Here is an 18,513-nt window from a genome sequence, read left to right as displayed (position 1 = left end):
TAAACCCATGAGAGAAATGTGAGATAATAGAAAATAAAGGAACAATCTTCAGGCTACTTGAAATGAGAGATGATCATACTGGAGATATAGTCTACTGTACCTGTTTTAGAATGATTCCAGATTGATCCAGATGACCCGGTTCTCTACGGATGTGGAACAAGTGGAAAACGGCAGAAAGAGAAAGCAAAAACAGGATTCCCAATGGAATTCTGAAAAAACAAAAAACAAAACATAAAATGTGTAATGCGACACAAGCTGCCTATAGGCCTAGTAAGCTGTCGGTGGTTGTCATAGTAAATTCACAGGTAGGTAGTGGGTTCCATGGCGGCGCAGGCTCAAGCGGGGGTGACCTCACTAAGCTTCTTGGGCTTGTCTTCTTCTTGAGACATCATGTCAAAGAAGGTCCCTCCCAGGAGAAAGGTCCAGTAGATGATGGTCAAGGAGGTGTTGAAGGTCACGATGCCTATCATGATGGGGTGCAACATGGTGCCACAGCGTCTGGGTGCTCTGCCCTTAGATATAGGAGTGTATGTGTGGTTAGCGCGTGCAGCAAGAGAGTGTGTGTGTGTTTGTCTTTTCCTCGATCTGACTGAACTCTCTCTCTCTCTCTCTCTCTCTCTCTCTCTCTCTCTCTCACTCTCTCTCACTCACTCTCTCTCTCTGGCCCTTGCCCTCTATCTGTTTCTCTCTTGGTCTGCTCCGACCCCTCTCTCTCTCTACGCCTCCTTCTCTCTCCCTCTCTCTCTCCCTCTCTCTCTCCCTCTCTCTCTCTACGCCTCCTTCTCTCTCCCTCTCTATCTCCCTCTCTCTCTCTACGCCTCCTTCTCTCTCCCTCTCTCTCTCCCTCTCTCTCTCTACGCCTCCTTCTCTCTCCCTCTCTCTCTCCCTCTCTCTCTCTACGCCTCCTTCTCTCTCCCTCTCTCTCTCCCGCTCTCTCTCTACGCCTCCTTCTCTCTCCCTCTCTCTCTCCCTCTCTCTCTCTACGCCTCCTTCTCTCTCCCTCTCTCTCTCCCTCTCTCTCTCTACGCCTCCTTCTCTCTCCCTCCTCCTCCCTTTACATTTACCATGATCATAATTCTCTGATGCTGCGGTATGTAATCCTCTATTACCACATCTTTCCATGGAGACGGAGGGGAGATAACCGGCTGTAGCGTATATCATGTCTGTAGCTGAGACCCACAATTAATGGGTTTCTTTTGGGTCACGAGCCTTGGCTTAAGACTGGGTCCTGGCAAGACATTGATTTTGTTTAATCAGTTTGGGAGAAGATTATTTTTTACTTGGTTTAATGTTGAAGAGGACATCTCTACAGTGGTTTGATGAGCCAAGTCCCATACACAACTCTGTCTGAATGTGTCATCTTTGTCTGTTTGTTCTCATAAACTGGGTAGTTTGAGCCCTGAATGCTGATTGGCTGACAGCCGTGGAAATTATTTATTGCAATTTGTGCATTCATTTATACCACGGTATGATAAAAAAAAATATTTTAACTGCCATAATTACATTGGTAACCAGTTTATATAACAGCAATAACGCACCTCAGGGATTTGTGAAATATGGTCAATATACCACAGCTAAGGGCTGTGTCCAGGCATTCTGCGTTGCGTCGTGCATAAGAACAGCCCTTAGCAGTGATGTATTGTCATGACAGGAATTCTTGCTTTTCATTGGCACAGAGGGTTCTCTGCGATGAGACATAGATACACTGTGAGAGAGACAAATTATGAGGTTGGAAATGTGTCCTATAGTAGGCTATCTGTCCATAATAATAATAATAATAATGATGATGATGATGATGATAATAATAATGATAGTAATCTTCACTATCTGTAGTTTATGTATTGCACAGTATTTTATAGTAACTCTAATCAGTCAGATAAATCAGTGAAAGTTTAATTACATTTATTTTGGACAAGGTCTGCATGTTCAATTTCATAAAATGTACATATTTTGACATTGTACTCGGCTCTTATGCCAACATAGTTATTGTTTTTAAACATGTGTATGCCTACTATTGCTACTCCACTCATTGATAGCAAGTTCTCCAGTTATATCTTTGTAGCTCCAGTGAAACTATTTCTTACAGTTTGTGCATTTATTTAGAGTACTTTTTGCTGCTTCTCGGCGTTCCGCTCGTGCATATACACGCTCTCCTACAAGGAGCGCGGGCAGTGGAAACATGTACTTACAACAAACAAACAAAGTAATCAAATAATATTGTATTTGTCACATGCGCCGAATACAACGGTTGTAGACCTGACAGTGAAATGTTTACATACAAGCTATTTCCAAACGATGCAGAGTTAAATATGAAAAACACAAAATAAAAACATGTGAGAAATAAAACACACAAGAATGAATCTATTTTCAATGAATCGAGAAGCGTGCACCCCTTTTCCCGCGGGTTCTGTCATTTTGGGAACGTAGTATTTAATGAGATTTGTCGTATTTCAGATGGTATACGTGTTTGATTGAGAAACGCCTATGAATATTATGTGGCGTTATCTACACGTGTGTTTAGCCTTCAGCTCCTTTAAACAGGTCATGGGGTATAGGTATCAAGATACAGAACCCGCTAGGAGAAGGGGTGTAGGCTTCTTGATGCTCAAGGTATTTCATTAGGCCAAATGTTGATTTTGGATTGAGTTCAGTTTTTTATTTACACTGAACAAAAATATAAACGCAACATGTAAAGTGTTGGTCCCATGTTTCATGAACTGAAACAAAATATTCCAGAAATTGTGCATATGCACAAAATGTTTATTTCTCTCAAGAATTACATTTTCTGTGTGTATGGAACATTTCTTGCATCTTTTATTTCAGTTGTGGTGTTTATATTTTTGTCTAGTATATTTAGAGAAATACCTTTTAGTTCATTGTTTGTTGTTGTTCATCATTTGCTTTTGTTCATTGTTCGACTACATTGTTATTGACCTCTACCACAGTTACCATCACCTTTACTTTGAGAATAAAACTACATCTTTTTGCCACATACCACAAGGTGGCAATAATGGCATGTAGGCCTAGGTTCCAGTAATACATTCTTTGTCGATAGTTCCAAATGTCAAAGCCTTGACAGAAAAATATATATACGTTTGACAACTATTTAAAACTGGAATGTAATTAATTTACGCATGAATGTGTTTTATGCAAAATGCACTCTGTTTATAGGTTTATAGGCTATATAGACTAGGATACTCTGAGAATAATGCAATCATAAAGCTTGTGAACTTTGAACCAAAGCAGTGAACAGCTGATGTCGAGGGTCAATGAAAGCTTTGTAAAAAGAGTGATCACAATCACCATTCAGGAGACAAGGTGTGGACAGCAGCAGTAATCCTCCACTGAAACTCGGGATATATAGTTTTCCTGTTCCTTTTCAGCACACTGTTCAGATTATTCCCCTTGACTGAGGTGTTATATGAATCAACGGTACAAAGATGCAGCTGCCTGTGGACATATGTGTTCTCCTTTTGTCTCTTGTGGCTCCCGCGGTTCTCTACGCTATGAACAATGTCACAAAACAGTAAGTTGGGTTCATCTCACATTTTATTCTGTGTAATGTAATCATGACACACTTTTACCATGATACACAACACCTTTTTTCCCCCATACTTTTTAGTCCAACGTCTTTCCTAGGCTATACCTTCATAGACGGCAGCTACAGTTACGTCATCATTCTTCAGTGGCTTAGTCATTCATTCGTTCAGTCATTCATTCAGATCGGTGATACCTTTGAGGAGAGGAAAAAAAGGCCCCAGAGTTTTTCCCTATGTAGTTTCATAAGGTGTGTGAGTTTGTATTACTGATACATGTGTCTCTCTCCTCCACAGGCCTGTAATGGTGTTGACACTAGGAGCTGCCGTACTGTACATTATACCCTACATCATGTCTTTCCTCATCCTCCATCTTCTCGCATTGCAACACTGGGAAAACATTGACCCCTTGTTTTATGGTATGTAGTAGTCAGAGACCGTAAAGGTGGTAGTAATATGTGAGCACGCACACGCCTCTCATTATAAAGGGGTGTTGAAGATAATTGAAAAGAATGCGTGAGTGAAACTGGATGAGAAAGGTCTCTCTCTCTCTCTCTCGTCTCTCTCTCGTCTCTCTCTCGTCTCTCTCTCTCTCTCTCTCTCTCTCTCTCTCTCTCTCGTCTCTCTCGCTCTCTGTCTCTCTCTCGTCTCTCTCTCTCTCTCTCTCTGTCTCTCTCTCTCTCTCTCTCTCTCTCGTCTCTCTCTCTCTCTCTCTCTCTCTCTCTCTCGTCTCTCTCTCTCTCTCTTTTAGTGTTGGCTGTGTTTTCCTTCACATGTCTGGTGGGCCTGACCAATGCTTTGGAACAGGATGGCTACATCTCTGGTTACATGGGTTTCTACCTGAAGAAGGTTAGTTTAACTAACTAGTCCTTTCCTTTACCTAATGAATTAGTAATTTGTACTAGATTATTGATTGATATGTGGTTTGGAAAACGCTTTGTAGAAAACAATTTTTTTTGTAAGAAATATATCAGCTATTTAACATGACCTGATGATCTGTCAGGGGGAGCCCCATCTGAGCACAGCCTACGCTGTGATGATGAATTACTGGGAGGGAGTCATTCACTTCCTCCTCTTCCTCATCATCATCCATCGCATGTTCAGGGGGTAAGTGGCACTTCGTTACAGTGATTCTACAGTAGTACCAATAGTGGCAATAAGATTTTTGGTGAGATGGTTAAATCTATTTCTTATTCATAAGGAAGTCCTATCGCAGCCTGGCGCTGTTCTGGGCTGGGTCGTCCATTGCCCACCAGATCGTCTTCATCCCAGGAGTAGTCATCGGTGAGTGTTTCAAAGAAATTGCCATTACTGTTACTCTCTGGTATATTCTAACACGGCCAAATAGTGGCAAACAGGTATATCAGGAACAGACATGTTAATATTGTCATGGCTCTTCACGCAGGTAAATATGGTTCAAACATTCATCCCGCCTTCTGGAGGAATACTCCCTTCCTGTTGCTGCCCATCTGGGGAGCCATCCTGCTCTTCAGTGGAGAGAGAGAGCTGCCAATCATTCCTGCAGACAAGGTGAGATACACAGATGGAACAGCAGTGCAGTAAAGCTAACTTTCGACTGGACTGATATGTTTGTTTCATCCATGAATTGAATATGATCAATTCACTTTAAGAGAATAACTGACCATCATGTTGCAGTCACTAAACCCTCCCACACAAAACACAAATTCATTACTGCAAACCGAAGAAAGCATTGCTCAACGAAAACAAGGACAAATTCAGGTAGGTCCGTCCCCTTGGCTTCTGTTTGCTTCTGTTTGCTTCCGAGTGACTACAATTGTTGGCTGCTTTTCCTTCACTCTGTGGTCCAACTCATCCAAAACCATCTCAAATGGGTTCAGGTCGGGTGACTGTGGAGGCCAGGTCATCTGATGCAGCATTCCACAGACTCTCCTTCTTGGTTAAATAGCCCTTACACAGCCTGTAGGTGTTCTGGGTCATTGTCCTGTTGAAAAACAAATGATAGTCCCACTAAGTGCAAACCAGATGGAATGGCGTATCACTGCAGAATGCTGATTAAGTGTGCCTTGAATTCTAAATAAATGCCAGAGAGTGTCACCAGCAAAGCACCCCTACACCATCACACCTCCTCCTCCATTCTTCATGGTGGGAACCACACATGCGGAGATCATTCGTTCACCTACTCTGCGTCTCACAAAGACACGCCGGTTGGAACCAAAAATCTCAAATTTGGACTCATCAGACCAAAGGACAGACTTCCACTGGCCTAATATCCATTGCTCGTGTTTCTTGGCCCAAGCAAGTCCCTTTTTCTTATTGGTGTCCTTTAGTAGTGGTTTCTTTTTCTTTGTTCAAAACTTTTTTGGATACAACATTATTCCATATGTGTTTCATAGTTTTCATGTCTTCACTATTATTCCACAATGTAGAAAATAGTAAAAATAAAGAAAAACCCTTGAATGAGTAGGTGTGTCCAAACGTTTGACTGGTACTGAACCTGAAACGTACAGTAACCCAGTTGGACTGACATAGGTTGTGTTTGTCTGTATTCCTCAGATTGCAGTAGCACAGAAGAGAAGTCTCCTCTACAGGCCTGTTGACCTGATCCTGTCTCTGCTACTGTTGGGAGCCATGGCCTTCTCTGTCTTCAGGGGCGTTGTAAGTAACAGACCAACCACTCACTTCACTATGGGGGGGATTCTGACCCGAGTTGCACACTTTTCTCACCTTCCAATACTTCATGGATTGAACAATTGAATAATATTACAACTGTCAGGATGAATCAAACCACTGTATTTTTGATTCATCACATTGCTATTTACCCGCTATTCATTTGCGGGGGAGCTCAAGTAAAGGAAGACATGGTGTAGGTTTGTCTACATATACTCTGTATTCTGACCTTGACTTAATTCCCCTCATAATTCCACCACCTTTACGCGCGATGAAACAATGAATAAGGTTGAGCAACTGTCGGTCCTAAGTGGAACAACGTCAACTTTCTTTTTCCGATAGAAATAACACCATTCTCCATGCACCGTAATTTACAAATTGATAAGAGGCTGAGCTGTTGATAAGAGCTAGGTAAATAAGTAAGCCATTTGGATAAGTGGATTGTAAATATAAATGACAATGAGTTTTAGATCTTCTTTACCTGATCGATGGAGACAAATGTGAAACCAGTAATAATGTGAAATGTGAAACCAGAAACCAGTAATATGGCTGCAAACTGAAACATATCAACATATCACCTTTTCCAGTGAAGTTTATGAAACGCTGGCTTTATAACCAGCAGGGATGAAATTTGGAAACCCAAGCTATAAGCTTCTGTAGCCATGCACAAATGACAGTATAGCGGAAAACCTAACGAGTTGATTTAGCATGTCTAGAAAGTTTTCATTTTATGTCTGGACTTTTCACTGTATGAAAAAAATGCATGTATTTTCTTAAATATTAGCCCCTATTGGTAACCACCGTCAGTTAGATATACCCACATACATTCATATCTGTCTCTTTAGTGTTAGTTTCCTTACATTTATATCTGTCTCTTTAGTGTTTGTTTCCTTACATTTTGCATCATTCCATTACATCGTTAGTTGACCTTTCTTTCCACTGTCGAGTATGTGTGGGAAGCCATAGTGGATCATATTAGGCTAATGTATTCCAAGTTGTGCAATAATTTGGAACAGGTAGCCTATTTGAATCATTAAGGAACACAGACCACAAGTAGCAGTTTAAACCTGGAGCCTGGCACATGGTTCATGACGACAGGACCATTTTCATACAGTTCCATGATTAGTGAGGATTATTAGGGTAGATTTATTGGACTACAGTTCAATCCCTATTGCACACTTTTCTAATCTTCCAATATTTCATGGGATTAAACAATTTAATAATATGACAACTTTCAGGATGAATCAAAGCATTGTATTTTTGATTCAACAATATATTTAGAGCATAAAGGATCACCAAATCATTTTTAAAAAATGATTCATACTTTCCTAACTCCAAAATGTGCCTAAATATTTAGAAATCTACCAGTTGGTGCTGAAACAAAGACGTGTATGTATATATTTAGATGGCTTTCTTTAATGAATCCCTGTATTTTGAACCCATTCTCTCCATGTGTTCTAGTGCCTGTCGCCAAAATTCTAATTGAAGATACACTATATTTTAAAGGGATGGCTTAATTTTTTTAACTGAAAACACTATTGAATGGAAACATTGATGAGTAAATCTGTTGGCCAGCAAGTGGGAAGGTTTTCAGTGGTTGAATTAAATGTATTCAGTGCAGGCAAAAAATCACATCAAATCAAATCATATTTTATTGGTCACATACACATGGTTAGCAGATGTTAATGTGAGTGTAGCGAAATGCTTGTGCTTCTAGTTCTGACTGTGCAGTAATATCTAACAAGTAATCTAACAATTTCACAACAACTACCTTATACACACAAGTGTAAAGGAATGAATAAGAATATGTACATATAAATATAGGGCTGAGCGATGGCCGAACGGCATAGGCAAGATACAGTAGATGGTATAGAGTACAGTACATACATATGAGATGAGTAATGTAGGGTATGTAAACATTATATAAAGTGCCATTGTTAAAAGTGACTAGTGATACATTTATTACATCCAAATATTAATTATTAAAGTGGCTGTATGTTGGCAGCAGACACTCAATGTCAGTGATGGCTGTTTAACAGTCTGATGGTCTTGAGATAGAAGCTGTTTTTCAGTCTCTCGGTCCCAGCTTTGATGCACCTGTACTGACCTCGTCTTCTGGATAGTAGTGGGGTGAACAGGCAGTGGATCGGGTGGTTGTTGTACTTGATGATCTTTTTGGCCTTCCTGTGACATTGGGTGGTGTAGGTGTCCTGGAGGGCAGGTAGTTTGCGCCTGGTGATGCGTTGTGCAGACCTCACTACCCTCTGGAGAGTCTTACGGTTGTGTGTGGAGCAGTTGCCGTACCAGGCAGTGATACAGCCCGACAGGATGCTCTCATTGTGCATCTGTAAAAGTTTGTTGAGTGTTTTTGTTGCGAAATTTCTTCATCCTCCTGAGGTTGGGTATGAGGAACTTAAAACTTTCCATCTTCTCCACTACTGTCCCGTCGATGTGGATAGGGGAGTGCTCCCTCTGCTGTTTCCTGAATTCCACGATCATCTACTTTGTTTTGTTGACGTTGAGTGTGAGGTTATTTTCCTGACACCACACTCCGAGGGCCCTCACCTCCTCCCTGTAGGCCATCTCATCGTTGTTGGTAATCAAGCCTAGCACTGTAGAGTCGTCTGCAAACTTGATGATTGAGTTGAAAACGTGCATGGCCACACAGTCATGGGTGAACAGGGAATACAGGAGAGGGCTGAGAACTAACCTTTGCGAGGCCCCAGTGTTGAGGATCAGTGGGGTGGAGATGTTGTTTCCTACCCTCACCACCTGGGGGCAGAAAGTCCAGGACCCAGTTGCACAGGGCGGGGTCGAGACCCAGGGTCCCGAGCTTAATGACGAGTTTGGAGGGTACTATGGTGTTAAACGCTGAGCTGTAATCGATGAACAGCATTCTTACATAGGTATTTCTCTTGTCCAGATGGGTTAGGGCAGTGTGCAGTGTGCAGTGTGATTGCGATTGCGTCGTCTGTGGACCTATTGGGGTGGTAAGCAAATTGGAGTGGGTCTAGGGTGTCAGGTAGGGTGGAGGTGATATGATCCTTGATTAGTCTCTCAAAGCACTTCAGGATGACGGAAGTAGTAGTAGTTGTTTAGCTCAGTTACCTTAGCTTTCTTGGGAACAGGAACAATGGTGGCCCTCTTGACTGGGAAAGGGATTGATTGAATATGTCCGTAAACACACCAGCCAGCTTGTCTGCGTATGCTCTGAGGACGCGGCTAGGGATGCCGTCTGTGGCCGGCAGCCTTGCGAGAGTGTTAACTTCTTTGGGACTGGGGGGCAGTATTGAGTAGCTTGGATGAATAAGGTGCCCAGAGTAAACTTCCTGCTACTCAGGCCCAAAAGCTAGAATATGCATATAATTAGTAGATTTGGTTAGAAAACACTCTGTAGTTTCTAAAACTGTTTGAATGATGTCTGTGAATATAACAGAACTCATATGGCAGGCAAAAACCTGAAAAAAATCCAACCAGGAAGTGGGAAATCTGAGGTTTGTAGTTTTTCAAGTGATTGCCTATCCAATATACAGTGTCTATGGGGTCATATTGCACTTCCGTAGGCTTCCACTAGATGTCAACAGTCTTTAGAATGTTGTTTCAGGCTTCTACTATGAAGGGGGAGTGAATAAGAGCTGTTTGAATCAGGGGTCTGGCAGAATGCCATTCGTTTAGTCACGTGCGCGGCCGTGAGAGCGAGCTCCGTTCCCTTTCATTTCTAAAGACAAAGGAATTGCATGGTTGGAATATTATTGAAGATTTATGATAAAAACATCCTAAAGATTGATTATATACTTCGTTTGACATGTTTCTATAAACTGTAAAGGAACTGTTTTGACTTTTCGTCTGGACTAAGTGCCTGCGCCTTGTGAATTTGGATTTGTGAACTAAACGCGCAACAAAACAAACATTTATTGTGGAACTGGGATTCCTGGGAGTGCATTCCGATGAAGATCATCAAAGGTAAGTGAATATTTATAACGCTATTTCTGAGTTTTGTGACACCTCTCCTTGGTTGGAAAATGGCTGTATGGTTTTCTGTGGCTAGGCTCTGACCTAACATAATTGCATGGTGTGCTTTTACCGTAAAACATTTTTGAAATCTGACCCAGCGGTTGCATTAAGGAGAAGTTTATCTTTAATTGTGTGTTTAACACTTGTATCTTTCATCAATGTTTATGATGAGTATGTCTGTAATTTGATGTGGCTCTCTGCCCTTTCACCGGATGTTTCTTTGAGACAATGCATTTCTGAACGTAACGCACCAATTTCAAATGAGGTTTTTGGACATAAAGATGAACTTTATCGAACAAAACACACATTTATTGCCTAGAGTCCTGGGAGTGCCATCCGGTGAAGATCATCAAGGTTAGTGATTAATTTTAACGCTATTTCTGTCCTTTGTGACACCTCTCCTTCTTTGGAAAATGGCTGTATGGTTTTCTGTGGCTAGGCGCTGAGCTAACATAATCGCAAGGTGTGCTTTCGCCGTAAAGCCTTTTTGAAATCAGACACCATGGCTGGATTAACAAGGAGTTTATCTTTAAAATTGTGTATAATACTTGTGTGTTTGAGGAATTTTAATTTGAAAGATTTCTGTTGTTTTGAATTTGGCGCCCTGCAATTCCACTGGCTGTTGGCTAGGTGAGACGCTACCGTCCCACATATCCCAGAGAAGTTAACATGTTTAAATGTCTTACTCACGTTGGCTGCATTGAAGAAGAGCCCGCAGGTTTTGGTAGCGGGTTGTGTCAGTGGCACTGTATTGTCCTCGCGAGAAAAGAAGTTGTTTAATTTGTCTGGGAGCAAAACGTTGGTGTCCGCGACGGGGCTGTTTTTCTTTTCGCAATCCGTGATTGACTGTAGACCCTGCCACATATGTCTCGTGTCTGAGCCTTTGAATTGCGACTCTACTTTGTCTCTATACTGACACTTAGCTTGTTTGATTGTCTTGCGGAGGGAATAGCTACACTGTTTGTATTCGGATGGCACTGTAACAGCGCTGTGATAGACTGCATCCAATTTGTTGAGTAGAGTGTTGGAGGCTATTTTGTAAATGACATCGCCGATGTCAAGGATCGGTAGGATAGTCAGTTTTACGAGGGCATGTTTGGCAGCATGAGTGAAGGATGCTTTGTTGCGATATAGGACGCCAATTCTAGATTTAATTTTGGATTTGAGATGCTTAATGTGAGTCTGGAAGGAGAGTTTACAGTCTAACCAGAAACCTAGGTATTTGTAGTTGTCCACATATTCTAAGTCAGAACCGTCCCGAGTAGTGATGCTGGGCGGGCTGGCAGGTGTGGGCAACGATCGGTTGAAGAGCATGCATTTAGTTTTCCTTGCATTTAAGAGCAGTTGGCGGCCACGGAAGGAGAGTTGTATGGCATTGAAGCTCGACTGAAGGTTAGTTAACACAGTCTCCAAAGAGGGGCCAGAAGTATACAGAAGGGTGTTGTCTGCGTAGAGGGGGATCAGAGAATCACCAGTAGCAAGAGCGACATCATTGATGTATACAGAGAAGAGAGTTGGCCTGAGGTTGAACACTGTGGCACCCCCATAAAGACTGCCAAAGGTCCGTACAACAGGGCCTCCGATTTGATACACTGAACTCTGTCTGAGAAGTAGTTGGTGAACCAGGCGAGGCAATTATTTGAGAAACCAAGACTGTTGAGTCTGCCGATAAGAATGTGGTAATTGACGGAGTCGAAAGCCTTGGCCAGGTCGATGAATACTGCTGCACAGTATTGTGTCTAATCGATGGCTGTTATGATATCATTTAGGACCTTGAGCGTGGCTGAGGCGCACCCATGACCAGCTCTGAAACCAGATTGTATAGAAAAAGTACGGTGGGGTTCGAAATGGACGGTGATCTGTTTGTTAACTTGGCTTTTGAAGATGTTAGGAAGGCAGGGTAGGATAGATATAGGTCTTTAGCAGGTGGGTCTAGGGTGTCTCCCCCTTTGAAGAGGGGGATGACCGCGGCAGCTTTCCAATCTTTGGGGATCTCAGACGATACGAAAGAGAGATTGAACAGGCTAGTAATAGGGGTTGCAACAATTTTGGTGGATAATCTTAGAAAGAGAGGGTCTAGATTGTCTAGCCCGGCTTATTTGTAGGGATCCAGATTTTGCAGCTCTTTCAGAACATCAGCTATCTGGATTTGGGTGAAGGAGAAATTGGGGCGTCTCAGGCAAGTTACTATGGAGGTTGCAGGTCTGTTGACTTGGGTAGGGGTAGCTAGGTGGAAAGCATGGCCAGCTGTAGAAAAATGCTTTTTGAAATTCTCAATTGTCGCAGATTTATCAGTGGTGACATTGTATCCTAGCCTCAGTGCAGTGGGCAGCTGGGAGGAGGTGCTCTTATTCTCCATGGACTTTACAGTGTCCCAGAACTTTTTGGAGTTTGTGCTACAGGATGCAAATTTCTGTTTGAAAAAGCTAGCCTTTGCTTTCCTAACTTCCTTTGTACTGTATATTGGTTCCTAACTTCCCTGAAAAGTTGCATATCGCAGGGGCTATTCGAAGCTAATGTAGTACGCCACAGGATGTTTTTGTGCTGGTCAAGGGCAGTCAGGTCTGGAGTGAACCAAGGGTTATATCAGTTCCTGGTTCAACATTTCTTGAATGGGGCATGCTTATGGTGAGGAAAGCACTTTTAAAGAATAACCAGGCATCCTCTACTGACGGAATGAGGTCAATGTCGTTCCAGGATACCCGGGCCAGGTCAATTAGAAAGGCCTGCACGCTGAAGTGTTTTAGGGAGCTTTTGACAGTGATGAGTGGTGGTCAATTGACAGCAGACCCATTATGGATGCAGGCAATGAGGCAGTGATAGCTGAGGACATGGTTGACGACAGCAGAGGTGTATCTGGAGAGCAGTTGGTTAGGATGATATATATGAGGGTGCTTGTGTTCACAGATTTGAGGTTGTACCTGGTGGGTTCATTGATAATTTGAGTGAGGTTGAGGGCATCAAGCTTAGATTGTAGGACGGCTGGTGTGGTAAGCATGTCCCAGTTTAGGTCACCTAACAGCACGAGCTCTGAAGAAAGATCGGGGGCAATCAATTCACATATGGTGTCCAGGGCACAGCTGGGGGCAGAAAGTGGTCTATAGCAAGATCCAACGGTGAGAGACTTGTTTCTGGGAAGGTGGATTTTTAAAAGTAGGAGCTCAAATTGTTTGGGCACAGACCTGGATATGAAGACAGAACTCTGCAGGCTATCTCTGCCGTAGATTGCAACTCCGCCCCCTTTGGCAGTTCTATCTTGTCGGAAAATGTTATAGTTAGGGATGAACATTTCAGGGTTTTTGGTGGTCTTCCTAAGCAATGATTCAGACACGGCTAGGACATCCGGGTTGGCAGAGTGTGCTAAGGCAGTGAATAAAACAAACTTAGGGAGGAGGCTTCTAATGTTAACATGCATGAAACCAAGGCTTTTACGGTTACAGAATTCAACAAATGAGAGCGCCTGGGGAATGGGAGTGGAGCTAGGCACTGCAGGGCCTGGATTAACCCCCACATCACCAGAGGAACAGAGGAGGAGTAGGATAAGGGTACAGCTAAAGGCTATAACAACTGGCCGTCTAGTACGTTCAGAACAGAGAGTAAAAGAAGCAGGTTTCTAGGCACAGTAGAATAGATTCAAGGCATAATGTACAGACAAATGTATGGTAGGATGTGAATATAGTGGAGGTAAACATATGCACTGAGTGACGATGAGAGAAACATAATTTAAACCAGGTGAGGTTACCGCATGTGTGGGGGTTGGAACTAAAGGGTTAACTAAGGCATATTGAGCAGGGCTAGAGGCTCTACAGTGAAATAAGGAAATAATTACTAACCAAGACAGCAATGGACAAGGCATATTGACATTAGGGGGAGGCATGCGTAGCCGAGTGATCATAGGGGTCCAGTGAGTGGCTCAGGCCGTAAACTCTTAGATTCAGGCAGCTAGCGGGCCGGGGCTAGCAAGGTAACAGAAGGGTCTTAGAGGGATGTCGCGTCGGAAGAAAGTCTGTTGTAGCCCCCTTGTGCTGTTACGTCTGCAGACCAGTCGTCGTGGATCAGCAGGGCTCCGTGTGGTTAAAGGATCCAAGCCAATTGGCAGAATAGGTCAAGTGGCCAAATTTGTCCGATGGACCTCTTACGCTAACAGTCCGATATGCTCTAGACAGCTAGCAGGCCGCGGCTAGCAGGCTAGCAGATGGGCATTCAGGGGATGTCGCGAGTTGATAAACCCCCTCAGGCGAATTACATTGGTAGTCCAGTCGTGATGGTTCGGCGGGGGTTCAGGCCGATTGGCAAAATAGGTATTGTAGCCCAAGGAGTAGCTGATGGACCTATTTGGTTAGCCGGGAGATGGGCCTAGCAAAGCTAGCTCCAGGCTAATTTGTTCTTGTTTTGGGACAGAGACATTTGCCAGGAGTGGCCACTCGGATAGCAGCTAGCTGCGATGATCCAGGTGAAAAGGTTCAGAGCTTGCAGTAGGAATCCGGAGATATGAAGAAAAATAAGTCAGATTTTCTCTGGTTTGAGTTGCACTTTGCAGACTGGCGAGAGTTGTCCGGGCTAATGGTAGCTGATGACCGCTAGCAGTGGCTAGCTGGTTACTAGCTAGTAGCTAGTTAGCTGGCTAGCTTCTGTTGGGGTTCCGGTTCAGAAGTAAAGAAATAGCAGATCCATACCACATTGGGTGAGGTGGATTGCAGGAGAGTATGTTGATGTTGAGGTTAAGAAAAATATATATTTTAAATATATGCGAAGAAAAAAGATATAAAAAGATGTATACATGGGACACGACAAGACAAGGACAAAAAGATGTCTGACTGCTACGCCGTCTTGGAGATTTGCCGAAAGGATGGCGAGGGAGAGCTTTGAATGCGTCGCGGAAGTTAGAGTAGCAATCATCCAGAACGTTGCCAGCCCGGGTCGGGCATTCGATATGCTGATAAAATTTAGGGAGCCTTGTTTTCAGATTAGCTTCGTTAAAATCCCCAGCTACAATAAATGCAGCCTCAGGATATATGCTTTCCAGTTTGCATAGAGTCCAAGGAAGTTCTTTCAGGGCGGTTGAGGTGTCTGCATGGGGGGTGGGGGGGTATACACGGCTGTGAAGAGAATTCTATTGAAGAGAATGGTAAATATTGCGGTCGGCATTGGATTGTAAGGAATTCTAGGTCAGGTGAACAAAAGGACTTGAGTTCCAGTATGTTGTTATTATCACACCACGACTCGTTAATCATAAGGCATACACCCCCGCCCTTCTTCTTACCAGAGAGATGTTTGTTTCTGTCGGCGCGATGCGTGAAGAAACCTGGTGGATGTACCGACTCTGATAACATCTCCCGAGTGAGCCATGTTTCAGTGAAACAGAGAATGATACAATCTCTGATGTCTCTCTGGAAGGCAACCCTTACATGAATTTCGCCTACCTTGTTGTCAAGAGACTGGACATTGGCGAGTAGTATACTCGGGAGCGGTGAGTGATGTGCCCGTCTAGGGAGCCTGACCAGAAGACCGCTCCATCTGCCCCTTCTGCGACGCTGTTGTTTTGGGTCGCCTACTGGGATCCTATCCATTGTCCTGGGTGGTGGTACAAACAGAGGATCAACTTAGGGAAAGTTGTATTCCTGGTAGTAATGTTGGTAAGTTGACGTTGCTCTTATATCCAACAGTTCTTCCCGGCTGTATGTAATAAGACTTAAAGATTTCCTGGGGTAACAACGTAAGTATTAATACATAAAAAAACTAAATACTGCATAGTTTCCTAAGAACAAGAAGTGAGGAGACCATCTCTGTCAGCGCCATCTTCCTAACGGGAACCATGTCTGCAAAGCCTGTTAGGTACCAGCATAAGGTAAGTCTGAATAGCAATTACTGAGAAGTGCGAAGGCGTGCGTAGGAAAGGCGTACATTTCCCAAGTCTGAATTGTAGGGTTCATGTAGCCAGTGTGTTTCTTCTTTAGCCAACAAAATTGTACATCATTGATTGATTGATTGATTCATGTGTTCATTCATTGATCCATCCATCCATTCATCCATCTATCCATCCATCCATTCATTCACTCTCCCTCTCTCTCCCTCAGGTGGCCCTTGACTGTCCTCTGGATACCTGCTTCACCTATATCTACCAGTATGAGCCTTACCTCAAGGATCCTGTGGTCTTCCCTAGGATCACGGTGAGTTGAGCCTTACCTCAAGGACCCCGTGGTCTTCCCTTGGATCACGGTGAGTTGAGCCTTACCTCAAGGACCCCGTGGTCTTCCCTAGGATCATGGTGAGTTGTAGAAAATAGAATGAGTAAAACACACATAGATCTTCATTCCATTGTCCGTTATGGCATGCTATCCATATTTGTTCCTGTTCCATGCTGCTTGACAGTGTAGTTGCCATTGCGTCCGTCTTGATGTCGAACGACACGTGTCTTGTTATTTGATTGCTCTAGATGCTGGTGTATTTGTTCTATGCGTTGCCTCTGCTGGCTGCATTCATATATGGGCTGAGGAACCCTGGTTGTACCTGGATGCTGGACTGGGCCATCTTCTTTGCGGGGGCCATAGCCCAGGTAATAATATTGGTCGCTTCAATTTGCAGTTCACACGCAGTGTGATGTACCAGGGATTTGACAAAGCAGCTGTGATACAAATTAGATTTTTTTTTTTTTTTACACCATTGTTGTGTTTCTATTCTATTCCTATTATTCGTCTTCCATTGACGCCTCATCACACCCATCCGTCTCCTCCCCTTCCTCAGACCCAGTGGTGCCATATCGGGGGATCACTCCACTCCCGAACCCCCTTCACATACCGGGTCCCAACAGACAAATGGTCGACAGTTATGATTCTAAACGGGCTGTATGTAGCTCTACCGATCCTCCTAGCCATCCGATGCCGCCTCAGCCCCACTTTCTTCATGCCTACTGTACCTGAGGGACAGACCAGCCCGGAGAAGAAGGACAACTAAACCCATAACACTACAATTCCCACTGAGCATGGACTCTGTGAGCGAATGGTCTAGAATGCTACTGTAAGATCAAGAACTACTGTACCCACGATCCTAAAGAACCCAAACGTTTTGGTGTGGCTGGCATACCATGCTTCTGGAAATGTGACCCTCCAGATTTACAAAACAATGTTATATTAATCTAGAACACATCAAGCAAATTAACTTCAATTTCATACATTATCCACTCCTTCTGTTGGTTGTAGCCTTTTGGAGTAAAGTTCAGGCCCATGTCTACAACAGCGGAATACAGTACAGTGCATTAAACAGCCAAAACCAAGCCCTGCTACAAGCCATCTATTCTGCAGTAGCACTCCCTATATGGACTATTGGATCGAGATAAAGCCTGTTTGTGGACATGGCTTTATCTATGTAGCTAGTGAGTCAGTGAGACAGTCTCAGGTGGTATAGTATAGTAGGGCCTACAAGGCCTATAAACCTGGACTCTGATCACTGACACTGATACAGCAGGACAGCATTGCCTCATAGAGTTATCACAGAGGAACTGTGAAACTATGGACCATGTTGAGGACTCTTTTTTTTGCTGAACAACTGTGTTGTAGTGCTGCTGATAAGACCAGATAACAAGGCATGTTTCACAAGATGTGGTTGGTGTTGGAGAGACCACTATAGGAAGTCATGGGTTGAGGGGACAAATGTTTAGTTAGTATTTATGAAACAATTGATGGCTATTTTTGGAGGGGTTGGGCCAGAATTACTTCAATAAATGTTTGTTACGTGAATATATTAAAATATGTGAACAACTACACTATTCTGTTTCTTTGAGTAGTTGTACTCTGGTCCTGGGTTGGTGTGTATCCTGATGTGTCGATATCTCCATTCTTGTGAAATACTCTGTTTACCTTTTTCATGCAAGTCTGCCTGACTATTGAGGCAACAGGGCAGAGATTCATCAGATACTGAAAGTGGTGGGATGCTCAGTCTTTCACTGGAACATTGATTTTATCATAATAGTTGCCCAGTTGCAGATTTTTCCACCACCTAACGGATAAACTTTGAACTGGGGGAAATCCTAGGTCTGTGGTTTGAGGCAACTTCTGTCTGGAGTGTTGTTTTCTCACAATCATTAGTCTTTTCCAGTTCAAAACTGTCACTGAGTTGGATGTGTTGCTCAAAGACCTCTGAGCTTCCATCTCTGGTTGATGATGTCATTGGATACTGTCTATAGTCAGTGACAGTGCACATGTGGCCTAGTAAACTTTGCCCTGCCTGGCAGGTGGCCTCTGCTGTCATGAGTTGATAAGAAGTGAACACCAGCTAGACAGTATTGTCATACAAAATCAAACTGTTGACAACATAC

At 43.3% G+C, this 18,513-nt stretch overlaps 1 protein-coding gene across 1 annotated transcript; it reads left to right on the top strand.

Moving 5' to 3' along the window:
• Positions 1–3,274: 3,274 nt before the first annotated feature.
• On the top strand, positions 3,275–17,961 carry zgc:85843 (DUF2781 domain-containing protein). The gene is made up of 10 exons (XM_036986392.1): positions 3,275–3,526; positions 3,834–3,955; positions 4,288–4,385; positions 4,540–4,643; positions 4,738–4,820; positions 4,942–5,066; positions 6,072–6,173; positions 16,277–16,369; positions 16,636–16,755; positions 16,944–17,961. Exons 1-10 carry the CDS (start codon positions 3,441–3,443, stop codon positions 17,151–17,153), a joined length of 1,143 nt encoding a protein of 380 aa, XP_036842287.1. The 5' UTR covers positions 3,275–3,440; the 3' UTR covers positions 17,154–17,961.
• Positions 17,962–18,513: the final 552 nt, after the last annotated feature.

Source organism: Oncorhynchus mykiss, chromosome 8, assembly GCF_013265735.2.
Source record: "Oncorhynchus mykiss isolate Arlee chromosome 8, USDA_OmykA_1.1, whole genome shotgun sequence".
NCBI classification, from domain to species: Eukaryota; Metazoa; Chordata; class Actinopteri; order Salmoniformes; family Salmonidae; genus Oncorhynchus; species Oncorhynchus mykiss.
Note: the sequence above shows the minus strand (reverse complement) of the source record. Positions and strands in the feature narration are given on the sequence as shown.